This window comes from Salvelinus fontinalis, chromosome 36 (assembly GCF_029448725.1).
Source record: "Salvelinus fontinalis isolate EN_2023a chromosome 36, ASM2944872v1, whole genome shotgun sequence".
Lineage (NCBI taxonomy): Eukaryota > Metazoa > Chordata > Actinopteri > Salmoniformes > Salmonidae > Salvelinus > Salvelinus fontinalis.
The window spans coordinates 20,811,294-20,827,640 of record NC_074700.1 but is presented as its reverse complement, the minus strand read 5'-3'; the positions used below and the strand labels follow the sequence as shown (position 1 = coordinate 20,827,640).

Sequence of the window (16,347 nt, the reverse complement as noted above, 5' to 3'; positions counted from 1 at the left end):
TGACTTAAATCTCTTCGGGAATTGGTTGATATATCACTAAGCCCCGCCTAAGAGGCGCCTTCACATTCCATCTTTGAACAGTAGACAACCATCTGACTGAAACAATGCACACATGCATAGAAGTGCAACAATAGCCTCCACTACAAAATAACACATATATACTGAACAAAAATATAAACGCAACATACAACAGTTTAACTATTTTACTGAATTACAGCTCATATAAAGAAATCAGTCAATTGAAATTAATGAATTAGGCCCTAATCCATGGATTTCACAGCAGAGCAGAGGCACAGCCATGGGTAGGGCTGGGAAGGCATAGGCCCACCCACTGGAGAGCCAGGCCCACCCGCTGGGGAGCCAGGCCCAGCCAACCAGAATGAGTTTTTCCCCACAAAAGTGCTTTTTTACAAAAATAAATACTCCGTTTCATCAGCTGTCCAGTTGGCTGGTCTCAGACGATCCCACTGCTGAAGAAGGCGGATGTGGATCCTGGGCTGGCGTGGTTACACGTGGTATGCGGTTGTGAGGTCGGTGGGACGTACTGCCAACTTCTCGAAAATGACGTTGGAGGGGGCTTATGGTAGATAAATTAACATTCAATTCTCTGGCAATAGCTCTGGTGGACATTCCTGCAGTCAGCATGCCAATTGCACGCTCCCTTAAGACTTGAGACATCTGTGGCATTGTGTTGTGTGACAAAAGTGCACATTTTAGAGTGGCCTTTTATTGTCCCCAGCGCAAGGTGCACTTGTGTAATGATGATGCAGTTTAATAAGGTTGTTGATATACCACACCTGTCAGGTGGATGGATTATCTTGGCAAAGGAGAAATGCTCACTAACAGGAATGTAAACAAATCTGTGCACAAAATTGGAGAGAATAAGCTTTTTGTGCGTATGGAACATTTGTGGGATCTTTTATTTCAGTTCATGAAACACGGGACCAATACCAATGTTGCGTTTATATTTTTGTTTAGTGTGGATCAGTGGAGGTTCCTCAGAGAAGGAAGGGGAGGACCATCCTCTTCAGTGAATTTCATTTTTTTTTTTTTTAAGTATAGTATATGTTGGTTGAAAAATGTATGTTGAATGTCTTACATGCATTTTCTGACAACAAAAACATAGTGACATTATTGATGTCACTAACACACCGAAAAAACATGTGTAAAAAGGAAGTCCATGTTTGGCAAGTTCCTTATGTTTCACATACATGTATAGAAATATGAAACATTTAACAAAGATATTTTTCATGTCTACACATATATTTACACATATATTTATTTTCAATGCTGCTGTGTTAGTCTGACTGTGGATAAGATTGTGTTTGTGTATGATAATAAGTAGGCCTATGTGCTTGTTGAAGTGCATGACAGAATATTTTATAGCATTGCAGCATACAACCTGCAGGGACTATGGTATGCTAAACAGTATGCATTTACAGTGACTATAGTCATATGTGTAGTAATAACAATGCATGATTCTACAAACAGATGTAGACAGAAACGCAGGACAGACGACACACTTCACTTCATATGTCACCACTTTAGCTTCCGGGAGAGTCGACCTGAAACACCAAGAAATAGGTACGGTGAGTTTGTGTGTGTGTGTGTGTGCGCGCGCGCATGCGTGCCTGTATGTGGTAGTGCGCGTGTGTGTGTGTACCTCTGATATCAGTCTTCTTACTGCGGTGGCGTGGAAGGGTAGAATCTAACTGAAAGTCAGATTCTGGGGTCTTCAATACTTCCTCTAGTTTGCACTGCTCCAAGCTCTCCTGACAAATTAACAACACACAATTATGAAAATGAAAAATTCATAACACACATATTATTCAGCTACTTATAATAGATGTAACATCCACTTAAAGCAGGAATCCACCACATCCGTTTGCAATATTACTATGTCTAAGTAGCTTTGCACAAGCCTTAACTCATGAGCCTGTTTCTGTACACCCTTTGGACAGGACTGTAGTCTATCACAAGGCATTATTCCCAATCTAACTCCTTAATAATGCTGCGTGCCAAGCAGAGATGCATCAGCTCCCATTCTTTGGTCTAACTCAGCCTGGGATTGAACTCACAACCTTGCAATCTCAGGGCAGACACTCTAACCACAAGGCCACTGAGTTAGTAACAAAAACACCCAAGACGTTACTTCAGACAACGAACCCGTTTTTTCCCCTCGGACGTCACTGCATGTGCAATAGAACAGCAGAGTATGTACTAGGATGTTTTTTTCTACCACTTTGCTGGATGCTAATTTTGAAACAAAAACATTAACAAATGTGCCTGGGGCGGCCAGTGGCTTTGTTTTGCCTATCGCGGATCAAGTTCAGGATAGTCCCTCCCTGTTTCGGCTGTTTGCTTCTATTTAGTTCCTATTGAATACACTCCTGGTTTTAGTGACACTGTCACTTCTCTCCCTCTCTCTCGCTCTCCCCCCAGTCTCAACCTGAGAAGGTGTCTGGTGGTGGTGGTGGGGATGGTAGTGGTGCTTGTGGTTAGGTGCAGGTGAGCTGGGACTCTCTCCTCCTTTCTCTCGCTCCCTCTCTCTCTCCCTTTGTTGCAGGATGGAGAGACGGGTGGCTCTATATTCCAGGGAGAAGTCGCTGACGGTCTTACAGAAGTCCTCCGCATTCGTCTCTCTCACCATCGTACGAGAGTAACCCAGAAACAAAAGGAATGAGTGAAACCTGCAGATAGATAGAGCGAGAGAGAGAGAGTAGAGAGAAAGAGAAAAGAGAGAGAGAGAGGGCGATAGAGACAGGAAGAGAGTGTGTGAGAGAGAGAAGAGAGAGAGGGAGAGAGATATATATATATATAGAGAGAGAGAGAGATAGAGAGGGAGGGAGAGAGAGAGAAAAATAGAGGGAGAAAAAGTGTGAGAAAGAGAGGAAGAGAGAGAGAGAGAGGGGGGGAGCGAGAGAGAGAGAGAGAGGGGGGGGGAGCGAGAGAGAGAGAGAGAGAGAAACAACAACAATCACCCAATTTTAGTGTCATAGCTGTTTATTCCAGATGTATGAATCTCTAAACTAATCAAATCAACTTTATAAACTACTTATAAGCCCTTTATACATCATTTTAAGGGTACCTTAATGTAAAGTATTGTATTAGGTCATGTAAGTAAAGTTACACTCTTACACAAGTTACAATATTCAGACATCACCTGTTGATAACCCTCCGATGGACAGCTCTCAATACCTTCAGCCTGTCCTCACATTCCTTCAGGAACGTAGGTAACCTCTGTCGCAGGGTGCCCTCCCGCTCCCCTCCTCTGCCCCGTCCTCCTCTCTTCTTCTCATCCTCCCGTTCTAGCAGACGCAGCTGGTCCCATGAGGATTTGCAAAGGGCCTCCAGCTGTGAGAGGCTGGACTGGATCTGGGTGTAGTCACACTGGGAGAGAGACAGGGGAAGGTTGACAGCAGAGAGGTCACGCACACGCGCACACAAATTGACACTGACATACACATAGATATACACTACTCCCTCTCTCTCTCACACACACACGCACACACGCACGCACGCATGCACACACACACACGCGCGCACGCACGCGCACACACACACACACACACACACACACACACACACCTTGCTGGTGCGGGTGACAGAGGTGATATCAGAGTAGAGGTCTGAGGACTGTGGGTAGAGCTGCAGGAGCAGAACACACATATGGTACAGCAGAGGCTGACGGGAGTGTGTATCTCTGACCTGAGACAGCTTCCCTAGGTAACTCAACTCAAAACCACCGGCCTAAAGAGAGGGAGAGAGAGGGGGAGAGAGAGGGAGAGAGAGAGAGAGAGAGAGAGAGGGAGAGAGAGAGGGAGGGAGGGAGAGAGAGAGGGGTAGAGCGAGAGAGGGAGAGAGAGAGAGGGAGCAGAGAGAGAGAGAGGGAGAGAGACAGAGAGGGTGGGAGAGAGGGAGTGAGAGAGAGAGACAGAGAGGAAGGGGGAGAGAGAGAGAGGCGAGAAAGAAAGTTAGATTGCTAGGATTTAGACCAGGGTTTCCCAAACTCGGCCCTGGGGACCTCAAGGAGTGCACGTTTTAGCACTACACAGCTGATTCAAATAATCAAATCATCATCAAGTTTTGATCATTTGAATCAGCTGTGTAGTGTAAAAAAAAGAAAAGACACCGAGTTTGGGAAGTGCAATAGATTACTGCAACAACAACAGTGAAAAAGAGGAACTAGACTAATACAAAGGAGTTGATGGTGGTATGTTGTTCACCTTGCATCCATTGAGGAAGTTACCAATGGCTAGCACAGTGGCCAAGATGCATCTAAAGGTCTGATTGGCTGCCAGCTGTTCCATGGCAAGCTTCAGGTGGAAGAGAGGCTCTGCAATTTCCTGGTTATATAAATAACATACAGCAAAGGTTAAGCAACACATTCACAATAAGTGTCAAAACTGTCATATTACTTCAGTGCACGCAAGTATTAAGACAACAGAGTTGTATTCATTAGTACACAAACATATATATTTTTTTAAATAAAAAAAACAAGTATTTCTTATTGGACGTTATTGGACGCTTATTGGAAGTTCAAGTTGTCCCTCTGTGTTTCAATCCGTTTTCTTCAGGTTGTTGCCTAATGAATGCCACCCTGCATCACACCCTGCATGCCACCCTGCATCAAAACACAAGTTTTAAACCTCTACAACTCCTCCGCAATAAACCATAATGCCACAAGGTGACAGCCCCTTATCCATTCTCCATCCATCCTCCACCTCCTCTAATCACTCATTATGCCTTCCATTTTATGACACTCAGACACCACCTACTCTTTCCAGGGTGTCATAGTCCAGAGCGAAAGCCCAGAGCTGAAGCCTGGGGCTCAGGTAACTGATCTCCCCCAGGGTTAGGAGACAGAGCTCAGCTGGGGCCAGAGGCGAGTGGGGGGACTCGGCCTGGGCCTTCCTGATCAGAGACAGCTCCTCTTCACTGGGGACCAGGGACTGGAGACGCTGGATGGAGAGAGAGAGAGAGAGAGAGAGAGAGAGAGAAGGGATTTAGATGGGTGTGAAAGTCAGTGGAGAAGGTATGCCTGTAGTAAGGTACAGGCTGATGTACTGTGGTAGAGATGAGTTGGCAGTAAGTGGAGTATAAGTTAGTCCTCCTACTAGTATAAGATGCAGTAGTTTGTATTTTCAATGTTGTTGTATTTTCAATGTTGGCTTTGCAGTGGTTTATGAGTTATCAGTGAAAGGTCACTATATATGCAGTCAAAATATACAGTGAGTCATGATAGTCGTCTGTAGTGGAGACTCAACCTGTACGTCCTCTCTGTCCAGAACACTACAGTCCATGGTGTAAATGGCAGGAGGCAGCAGGTGGGGAGGAGGGAGGCTACTGAGGGCAATTGTGATGATGTTACTCCGTTTCACCCCTAGAACTGAGACAGACGGCAGCTTCTGGAAGAGAGGGGTGGGGGGAGAAAGAGGGAGAGAGGGAGATGGTAGAGTCCAGTCATACACATTGATCACCAACCCTGTCCTTGTGAGCTGAAGGGTTTGTAGTTGTTTGCACCAGTCCCAGTTGATTCCACTGTGTTAGTGCTGTACACTTTGTTCCTCTCAAAGTACACCAACATTATCCAGAATACCTTACAAAATTAGCCTTACATAATTAGCCAGAGCACCAACAAATTGGATTGCAGAGCACTCAAGAGAGCTCTGATTTCAACTCTTACCTGCCTTCCCGTCAGCACGCTGCAGATGGAGCCATTTCCCTTGGTCTCAAACAGGTACTCCAGCCGGTTGGTGTCCAGGTGCACCGGCTCCAGCCCAGCCCAGATGGTCTGGGGCCCAAAGCGGCTAACCCTGGGCAGGGGGGGCAGGCTGTGGAGCTCCCTCCAGTGGAGCTTTAAGGTACGACAACCTGAGGGTTTCCCCATGGAAGAGGCATATCCTGTAGACCGGGGAGGGGGAGGAGCTGAGGGCGGCATGGGAGGAGGAGGAGGTGGTGTTTGGAGACATGCTGAGTTTTGGTTGGTCAAGGTGCCTCCGTCTTCCTCGGCGCTGTCCAATCCCAGGTCCTCCTCATCCCACAGGTCGGAGAAGTCCAAGGTGTTGAGGCAGAGACGAGGTGCAGACTTTAGGAAGGAAACCCAGGATTTGTCGAGGCCTGAAGTTAAGGGCATGTCCTTGATTTGACAGGATTGTGTCATTGGTCCTTTCAGGATTGCCTTGGTTTTGTGGTATCCGGAATTGAGGTTTTCAGCTATAACCTAATGGCTTTGGTTTATTTGCAGTTTTTAAACAGATTCTTCAGAAAAGGTATTGCGTTTTTGTTTTAGACACATTTTTTTGAGAAAAAAACAGCAGCTGAAAAAACACAGTTAATATGAAAGTGTTCTTCCTTTTCTGAATACGCAGGAAAAAGCAGTAAATGAACACCTCCTATCCTCTCTTTTCTTCTCACCCATTCATCCTGCAGGTCTTTGAGAGAAGAGATTCAATCACAACACTCAGATTTCCCTCTATAACAATATCTCCATACTAATCCTGTTATATCCTCTCTTGTCACTCTGTCAGCACTGAATGCAGGCCAAAACCACATGACTGCTCCATGATCCACAAACCACCTTTCCCAATATTATTCCCACAATCCAGAACTTGCTTTAGGTGTCATTTGCTTCCAAAAAAAAAGAATGCTCTTCTGCTTCTACTTAGGAATGTAGAGCAAAATTGTCTCTTGAACGGATATAATGTGCACCAATGGGATCAGTTCAGAATCAGATGGGTCCAGATTCCTCTATGAATTCAGGGTTCAATTCTGATGTTGATGTCCAAGGAACGGTTCTGTTGTGTCCAACTGTTTTCATGCAATGACCCGACCTGGTTTCACAGAAACTTCTCTCTCTCTCTCTCTCTCTCTCTCTCTCTCTCTCTCTCTCTCTCTCTCTCTCTCTCTCTCTCTCTCTCTCTCTCTCTCTCTCTCTGACTCTGTGAGTGGTCTCTTCGAAGGGCTGAAATGTATCAGTCTCAGTTTATTTGAGTTGCACCCTTTTCCTTCATTTCCTTATCGAGCCAACATCTCCTGTTTAAATTGCTTCTTGTGTATACACAACCCTCCTCTATCTTCTGCTGTTGATCTCCCCTCCCTCCCTCCCTCCCTCCCTCCCCCATCACGTTCATAATGATCTCTTTCTATAGACATACCGGGCTCTCCGCCTTTTCTAATAGTAAAGAACGAGCCTTTGAATGTGATTTGTGCACATAGCATTACTCATAATGAAAAAGAGTCTTAGTAACCTACATGATTTCCAGGCCTAGTCCTGCCCAAAGCACAATAGGGTCAGTTGTGTTTATGGTCCTTTGCATGCTTGACAGCCATAATGACAGCACCCCTCCTATAGCTATTACAGATGTAGGATCTTAATTTGCATGGGAAAACTTGGAGTGTATTTGTGGTTTAAAAAAACATTGAGATTTCAGACTTCATTTTCCCTCACGAAAAATGTATCAACCCCTCCAAGAATGTCCATTAATTATAAACCTTATAATAATTCACATTTCCCGTTGCTGCAGGATTATTTTCCGGCTGTACCAAACGTGCTCAAATTAAGATCCTATATCTGTAGTCTTATAGGCTCCAAACAGTGACATGGTACAGACATATACACTGTCTGTACCATGCAAACCTTAATGGTCTGAATGAAGGCCTGATTGTACTTAGGCCTGTAGAGTGTGTCAATTATTGTTTGCCCGTAGGTTAGATAGACTTATGTTCATTATAGCATTTGTCATGTGTGAATGTTACTGCCATACATTCGCTTCTTTGTCTTATCTGACTTGCCACAACTGATGTAAAATAAAGTTGTTCTTTCCTAGTCTATCTCAATCTGAATGGAGGTCAAAGAAGGTCAAATTGGAGAATAATTTTAGGCCCACACAAGAAAAAAAAAGTAGAACATGTCTACATACACGTTTTAGGGAAGTACAATTATACACTTTTAATTAACAAAACATGCAAAAACAGTGATGGACGAGGCCTAAACTACGGTGCACTGCTCATTTACTACTCAGTGATACCCTTGTTCACAGGCGCAGCTTTCCTGGTGGGAAAACACATTTCCTAAACTACGGTGCACTGCTCACAAACTACTCAGTGATACCCTTGTTCACAGGCGCAGCTTTCCTCGTGGGAAAATACATTTCCGACGGGGTTGCTTTGATGAATCCATGATCGCGTCAGAGGTAGGCGGCGACTCTGCTGTCTCTGGATATTGTAGACTGTCTCCACAACTGTTTGTGTTTGTTTGTAAGCCTCCGGGACTCCGGGGATATCGGACAGATCTGGGCAATAATTATGTTTAATCATTCCCAATTAGGTCGGAGGAGATGGAGGAGACCCCAACGGCTCTTTGACTTCAGGGTCAAACAACATGCAGAGGTCTGGCTGGGGGAGAAGTCACTGTAAGCCAATTAAATTAGGATTGTTCCAATAATCCATGAGATTTTTGTCATAAATATAAAGAAATAGAATACTATGCTGTGTCATGTGTAACATGTGTAGGGGGGGGGGAAGACCCTTTCTTCTACAATTGTTTTGTTGTTGCCCTCCCCCTCATAGAATTAACTCCAGAATAATGTTTACGATCACAGATAACAATAACTGTAGCGATCCTGTGTTTATAAACAGAGATATGGACTTTGTCACTTCAGCAAACATTTGTGGCACAGTCGATGCCACGCAGAGTTACAGGCCAGAGTATTGAGTGTTTGCCGAGCACCACAGCGGACGAGCTCACTCTCCCTGCCTGTTACATTACACCTACACTACGATCAGAGCCGGCTGCAGACAATGATCAGCTAGGGGGAAATCTGATTTTCAACATTTTGATGACGTACCTGTATTTACAATTGTATAAAATATATGCCAAAAAAATTCAACCGACAGGTTTCTGGGCCAATGTACAACACAACCAATAAACAACGCACACCTACTTCGGGCGCTTCAATATCACGGTTTGCGTTTTCAACACCACAATAAATAGACAATGTCAATCTGGACTGACAGAAAATACATCCCTCTCCACCTTGTATGCCTACCCAGTATTAAGGCTTGGCTTGACAATCTCTAAATGTCATTCAACTTTTTGGTGATTTGTTCTCTTTCCGTTCATCAAATGGCCGCTGCACAGTTTGGATTGATTGATTGATTTTATTTGTCACCTCCAAAAAAAACATTACAAAGATACAGACACATTACATAGATACAGGCACATTACATAGATATAGACACATTACATAGATACAGACACATTACATAGATATAGACACATTACACAGATACAGACACATTACAGAGATACAGACACATTACAGAGATACAGACACATTACATAGATACAGACACATTACAGAGATACAGACACATTACAGAGCTACAGACACATTACATAGATACAGACACATTACATAGATACAGACACATTACAGAGATACAGACACAATACAGAGATACAGACACATTACATAGATACAGGCACATTACATAGATATAGACACATTACATAGATACAGACACATTGCATAGATATAGACACATTACATAGATACAGACACATTACATAGATACAGACACATTACAGAGATACAGACACATTACATAGATATAGACACATTACATAGATACAGACACATTACATAGATACAGACACATTACAGAGATACAGACACATTACAGAGATACAGACACATTACATAGATACAGACACATTACAGAGATACAGACAGGTTCTACTGTTCACACATTAGACAGCGTTTGATATTCTTTTAAAAAGTGGTCAAGGTTGGTATGGTTTTGAGTTGCTAGTTTGTTCCACTCAACAGCGCAGGTATATATTGGTTTTAATCAGATAGATTCTTATATTTCAAACAGTGAATATTAGAGTCTCTGGCTCTGGTATTATGCTGGTGGACATCTCTAACAAATGAAAATTTTTTGGTTAGGTACCTGAGGGCCGAGTCCGTGATAATTCTGTGGACCAGACCAAGTTGAATTGACACTACTCTTTTTTTCCACAGATAGTCAGCCTAGCCGCTTAACATGTTTGACTGGTCTGTAGCTTTTCTTTAGATGTTTGGGCTACTGGTAAACCATGATGTGCAGACATAATCAAAATGACACAGGACTAGAGCACTCGCCAGAGTCTTTAGGGGGTCTATAATTAGGTTTCCATCACATTGATGACAGATTTTCATGTGAATATTCAAAAATCTGCATAAAAACATTATGAAAATTTCCCATCAGATTTGTGTTTCCATCATATTGACTTGTCTGTGTGTAAATACGTGTAAATATGAAAACAGTGGGGTATTTTTTTATATCTGATAATCACACTGTGTTATTTATTGCTGATCAGCAGATGTCACTAATGTGAATTGTGAACAGATAATGAAGCTACCAGAAGTAAACCATTCTTCAGCACAATTTGGTGAAAGCCTTTAGAAATTCTTAGCTTTCCATCATTAGTTTACAGGCCACATCATGCTGGCTTGCAAAGTGACATGTAATCCTGTTGGAATCCAGACAGAGTTAAGATATCAAACAGTTAGAATTTTTATTAACACACAAACTGCATTCAGAATGACTGTTAGGGTTAGAAAACTTAATAAAGTAAAAAAACATTTAAAGTGGAACAACCATTTCAGTAATGGGTGCAATAAATATATTTAACTGATTGGATTAGTTTAGATTTTTATTTATTTATCTTTGTTTAGCATAAGATGAATCAATCAATCAATGTACATGCAAAACCACAGATATTAAAAACAATCTCCCAAAAATATTTATCTGCAATAGAGCATGCTGGGAAATAGTTTTATTTAACCAGGAAATAACCAATTATTATTTTACAATGACGGCCTACCCTGGCCAAACCCTCACGACACTGGGCCAATTGCACGCTGCCCTATGCGACTCCCGATCACGGCAGTGATCAAACCAGGGTCAGTAGTGACACCTCTAGTACTGAGATGTTGTGCCTTAGACCACTGCACCACTCAGGAGATAATGATGGGTGTGGTTTTGATGGTACTGCTTTACTCTCCACAGTGTAAAACAATAAGTCTGGTTATTAACACAAACACTGGGGGTTCTTTTACACCACTGAGTGTTCATTTCGCACATGCAGAGTGAATTTAATGCCTGAATCATAAACTAGAAATGTTACACTGAAAAATCAGCACTGTCCAATTTGCTGTGTGCGAGATAGCCACAATGTTTTGGGTCAAACGTCAGCCAAGCATTGATCATCATGTCACCAGAATAATACCCTCAACATGTATTGAAAGGAGCATCAAGCTTTCACCGCCCTGTGTGGTTCATCATAACTGATTTCATCCGTAGCCTAATAAACTGCATGCTTTCCCAAGTTGTAGTGGGAAGACCACAAAACATATCATCGCGTGACACCAAGTTCACTTCAAAATATATGTATTATATTTTCGCATTAAAAGTATTTCCCATAATTAATTGTACAGACAAAAAAGGATTGTCTGTGGTACTTAGTTTTATCAAACATTTGGAAAGTTTACTGATACATTTGTTGTTTTCATTGGGTGTGGCGGGTAGCCTAATGTTTAGAGCGTTGGGCAAGTAACCAAAATGTTACTGAATCGAATCCCCAAGCTGACAAGGTAAACAGCTGTTGTTCTGCCCCTGAACAAGGCAGTTAACCCACTCTTCCTTGGTAGGCTGTCATTGTAAATAAGAAATGACTTACCTAGTGAAATTAAGGTTAAATAAAAATTTGTCCTGACATTTTTGTATCTGACATGCACTTTCCTCGCATTAAAAGATTGGATGGAAACCTGGTTAATGTCGAGCCATTTTGAGGACCACCCCACTAAATGTCGAACTGTTTCCTATCAAATGTAGTTATTTTATAGGCCCTACTTTATAACATTTTGAAAGAAAAAGAAAATCGGAACAATGCTCTCTTCCTTTGTTCAATCAAGTTTGTTAATTTAAGCTAACATTTGAACTTAAACTGTATATATTTATAAACTTTTTGGGAATGGTTTTGCACAAAAGCCGCACACCAAATTTAAAAAGCAGCATATAAACCTCACCCCTCTCCGTGTTAAAATCAGTGATTGGTAAGATTCTGCCTCTCGTCGTTCTACTCCCATATAGGAGTGGTTATACCAAGTGTCAATCTTCTATCTCCACCCACCTTTTTGCACGCTCCCGTGCCTTGTTTTGGAGTTTTATTTATGGTCAGCGCACTCCCGACGCCCGAGCTATCGTTTGCTTCACACTGACATCATAGCGGATTACAATGTCAAATATTTTGGAAGCAGCACTAGCCTCCGGTTTTACACCCCGTGAGAGAGATTCGTCGTTTATATTCCAGTCATTTGTAATATAAAGTTGCAATATTTTTCGCATGAAACATTTTTGGGGGATGGAATGATGCATTCAAGTTAAGGTATGGAGTTATGAAAGCAACCCAAGTTGATATGCGCATATCTGTAATCGGGGAATTCAATCGAAATATCATGGACTTCCCCATAGCTATATTACATCATTTAGAATAGGTGAAAAGTATGCTTATGTATGGCCTACGTTTTTCTGCAGCACCACAACTTGAAATGGCATTGGTTGCATTTAACTTACGGGTTTTCTAGACAGCGTGTCTGTTATCTATTTCACTTGCTTTGGCAATGTAAACATAGGTTTCTCATGCCAACAAAGCCCCTTGAATTGAATTGAGTGACAGCGAAGTCACGATGTTGATTGTATGCATGATTGTTTAGTCTACTACAGCATATTATGGAAATGCATTGTGAAAAATCCATCGGGTCATGCTAATGGTAAAAAAGTTGTCGCGCTACGAAAAGCTCCCTCCCGCATTACGTAATAATAGACCAGCTGTTTAGAGATGCTCGTGTGAGAGGTGAAATACCCCTCTACCCCTCTGATGACGACAAACATTTCAATCCCTCTCAACTAGCAGCAGCATGCGAGCTTGTGGTGAAATGTATCTCCTCGGATATACAAAAGCTGTCAAGAGTATTTTCCACTGGAACTTTCCACCCACTGTTCCATTTCTCCGACTGTGTTTATCCAAACTGTAGAAGGTTGTGTTGCTGTAATACTGTCGAGTGAATTCCCTATTGGGTATTATTTATTACGTTAAACATAATATATATTATACATTATAAACCGGTTGGCCCTGAATGCTGTTTCACTAAAAGACCATATACCACATCAGACCATATACCACGGGAATGACACAATTCATATTTTTACTGTTCTAATTACATTAGTAATCAGTTTATAATATCAATAAGGCACCTCAGGGGGTTGTGGTATAATGGCCTTATACCACACCTCCTCGGGCCCTATTGCTTAATTAGAACACCTCCATTGTAATCATACTGTAATAGACCTACTTACTGTAATAATGTTTGTCCATGATGAGGCTTATTTAGTTTGAAAATAATGTATGCCTACCACATACCCAACAATTTGCAGGTGCAGCCAGGGGTTAAAAAGTAGTCATTGGATACTACTATAATATTAATAAGTTTCCCCAATGTAAAGAGCGTTGTGATTACTGTCCGTAAATGAAAAGCTCCCTACAAATAAAATGTACTATTGTTATTATTTTATATATATTTTCATCCTGTCTTTTAAACTATGCCGCTATCCTATTTGATGTGTATATATAGATATGCTGAATAACCCTGCGCCTAGGCTGCATTAAGCAGGACACAACGTGAGCCAATGTTCAGATAGACATGTGTTATGTAGAACAAACATGCCTCTCTGACGTATAGAACAAGGAATCACATCAGCTCTATTCATGCCGTTTCTATCTGAAAGGTTCCACAACGTTTGCAGCCTGACCCCGAGCCTGACCCCTGTCTCCCCTGTCTACAGGTCTATGTAACAGAGAGTGGGTCAGGTCAGGGATGCTGCAGCGTCGGAGGGAATCTGACTCTCATGGCCTGTTTTCATCTGGAGAGACCTCCGACAATGACTGTGAGGTAACATAATGTGTGTGTGTGTGTGTGTGTTTTTCTGTTTGAGCAGTATAACCCACACTGACTCAACCCTAATCATGTGAGTGCATGAGGGCACGGTATAGGACATTTACCATCCTGTGTGTGGATATGTGTACGCATGTGTCTCAGTGTGTGTATGTCTGTGAGACATTAGTCATTAAGGCCCCACTGTTAGGTTTGTACACAGCATGAAGCATACTTTGTAACCTCTGCTGCTGTCCAATTAGTGATGGACTGATGGCTCCAGATAAATCATTACTACTTTCTACTCTCTCTCTCACATTCTCTCTTTCTCTCATTCTCTCTTTCACTCTTTCTCTCATTCTATCTTTCTCTCTTTCTATCTTTCTCTCTTTCTTTCTTTCTCTCATTCTATCTTTTGTTCTCTCTCTCATTCTATCTTTCTCTCATTCGCTCTCTCTCTGCTCTCTCTCTCTCTGCTCTCTCTCTCATTTGCTCTCTATCTCTCTCATTCGCTCTCTCTCTCTCATTCGCTCTCTCTCATTCGCTCTCTCATTCGCTCCCTCTCTCTCTCATTCGCTCCCTCTCTCTTATTCACTCTCTCATTCGCTCTATCTTTCTCTCTCTCTCTCGCTCTCTCCCCATCTCTCATTCGCTCTCTCTCTCTCTCTCTCTCTCTCTCTCTATATATATATTTCACCTTTCTCTCTCTCTATATATATATATATATATAGAGAGAGAGAGAGAGAGAGAGAGAGAGAGAGAGCGAATGAGAGCGAATGAGAGATGGGGAGAGAGAGAGAGAGAGAAACTCATATATCTGTTTCCTCTGTTTCTCTCTCTCTCCGTTCCTCATTTATCATGCTTATCTCTCTGTTTCTTGCTCTGTCACACACACTTTCTCTCTCTCTATATCTTTCACTTACTGTTTCTCTCTCTGCAGATGGGGGCAAGTTGTGGAGAAGTTGGCGTAGTGTGTTTGTGTGAGACTGGACCCTGCACACTATACTCTGAAGCACATACACAGACGCCGGTGAGAAGTGGTGTTCTATAATATCATTTTTTACATCCAAGGGAAGATACAGAAGCATATATTACCCTGGACAATATTTAAGCAGGATTCAATCCAAAACTGCACTATTACAGTGGGTTTTGACTCTTCATTACAATGCTTTACTCCAACACTTCGCATGAAATTTGCATACAGTGGAGCAGAGCTCAACTTTTCTACCAATCCGCTAGCAGGGCTCTCGCCGCTCACCTTCCCACAATCCCCCACACATTTCTCTGCGTGTGCCCTCGTTGAAAATGAATGGGGGCGGAACTTCTCCTGTTGAATTCGTTGTTAGCGAAAACCGTACGCTATAGTGCGCTTGACATTTAAGTGTAATAGTCAGTTGAGCCGACTTCTGCACCATTTACTGCAAACGTGGGAACATTGCCTTTAAAATCTGCATTGTCGACAATGCGCAAACGGATTGAGTCCCGGCTTTAGTTCGTTATGCCTCGTTGAAATGCATATTTATCTCTCCCTATGCATTTCACCTACACACGTATCATGCTGTACACCACTCACGACTCTCTCTCTCTCTCTCTCTCTCTCTCTCTCTCTCTCTCTCTCTCTCTCTCACTCTCTCTCTCTCAGCACACACTGAAATGTGAACACTGTGGGAAAAACAGGGTAGTGATAACCAGGTACTCAGAGGGATATGGCACAGAGGTAGGGTGTGTGTGTGTGTGTGCGAGTGTGCGTGTGTTCGTTCAATGACACAAATACTGATGTTACAGAACATCAGTATGGTTTATTGAAAATCCCGGCACTGCATATAATGTTGAATGCTGATGCACACAAACATACTGAAGAAGTATTACCTTTGTCTAAAATGTAGGTGGCTGAAACCAATGAGTGATTGTACTGCACACGTGTACGTGTGGCTAATTCATGTGACTCATACTGTGCAGGAAGAGTGTGCACTGTCGGATCCTCAGGGTGACAGCGATGCAGACGCTGACATCGAGGACACAGATTGCAGGTTCGACACACACACACTGCTTACTCACCAATCGGTCACTCATAAACAGTACCTATTGTCTTTTTATTTTGTTGCTGTTTCGATTGGTCCAGACTACAGGAGCCAGGTTCTCTCCAGCGAATCAGTTCGCGGAGACGGAAGCGACCACGAATAGCACGGCAGGACACGACGGAGAGTGAGGACGATGGGGGGAGGAGTCACAGGAGTCACCGCTGGAACCTCAGACTCAGTCCCCACCGGGCTCACAACAGAACCTTACTAGAGGTACCTCAACCACACAGAACCACATCACAAACCTAATACACAACCACATAATGAAACCCCCATATAATGAA

The 16,347-nt window shown here is 42.7% G+C and overlaps 2 protein-coding genes across 5 annotated transcripts in view; one reads left to right on the top strand and one right to left on the bottom strand.

Moving 5' to 3' along the window:
* Window positions 1-16,347, bottom strand: part of LOC129835476 (uncharacterized) — a 267,196-nt gene that overhangs the window by 227,518 nt on the left and 23,331 nt on the right. The window lies entirely within an intron of this gene.
* The window catches only part of si:ch211-63p21.1 (uncharacterized), an 8,545-nt gene continuing 458 nt past the window's right edge, over window positions 8,261-16,347 (top strand). Inside the window, exons 1-6 of one of the 4 annotated variants that reach the window (XM_055901480.1) lie at window positions 8,261-8,414; window positions 13,894-14,000; window positions 14,923-15,012; window positions 15,625-15,699; window positions 15,942-16,012; window positions 16,105-16,276. In XM_055901480.1, coding sequence (XP_055757455.1) covers window positions 8,384-8,414; window positions 13,894-14,000; window positions 14,923-15,012; window positions 15,625-15,699; window positions 15,942-16,012; window positions 16,105-16,276 — 546 coding nt within the window. In that variant the 5' untranslated portion in view covers window positions 8,261-8,383. Of the gene's footprint in view, window positions 8,415-12,209; window positions 12,437-13,836; window positions 14,001-14,922; window positions 15,013-15,624; window positions 15,700-15,941; window positions 16,013-16,104; window positions 16,277-16,347 lie in introns of those variants that run through there. The other 3 variants (XM_055901481.1, XM_055901482.1, XM_055901483.1) reach the window with 3 other exon arrangements.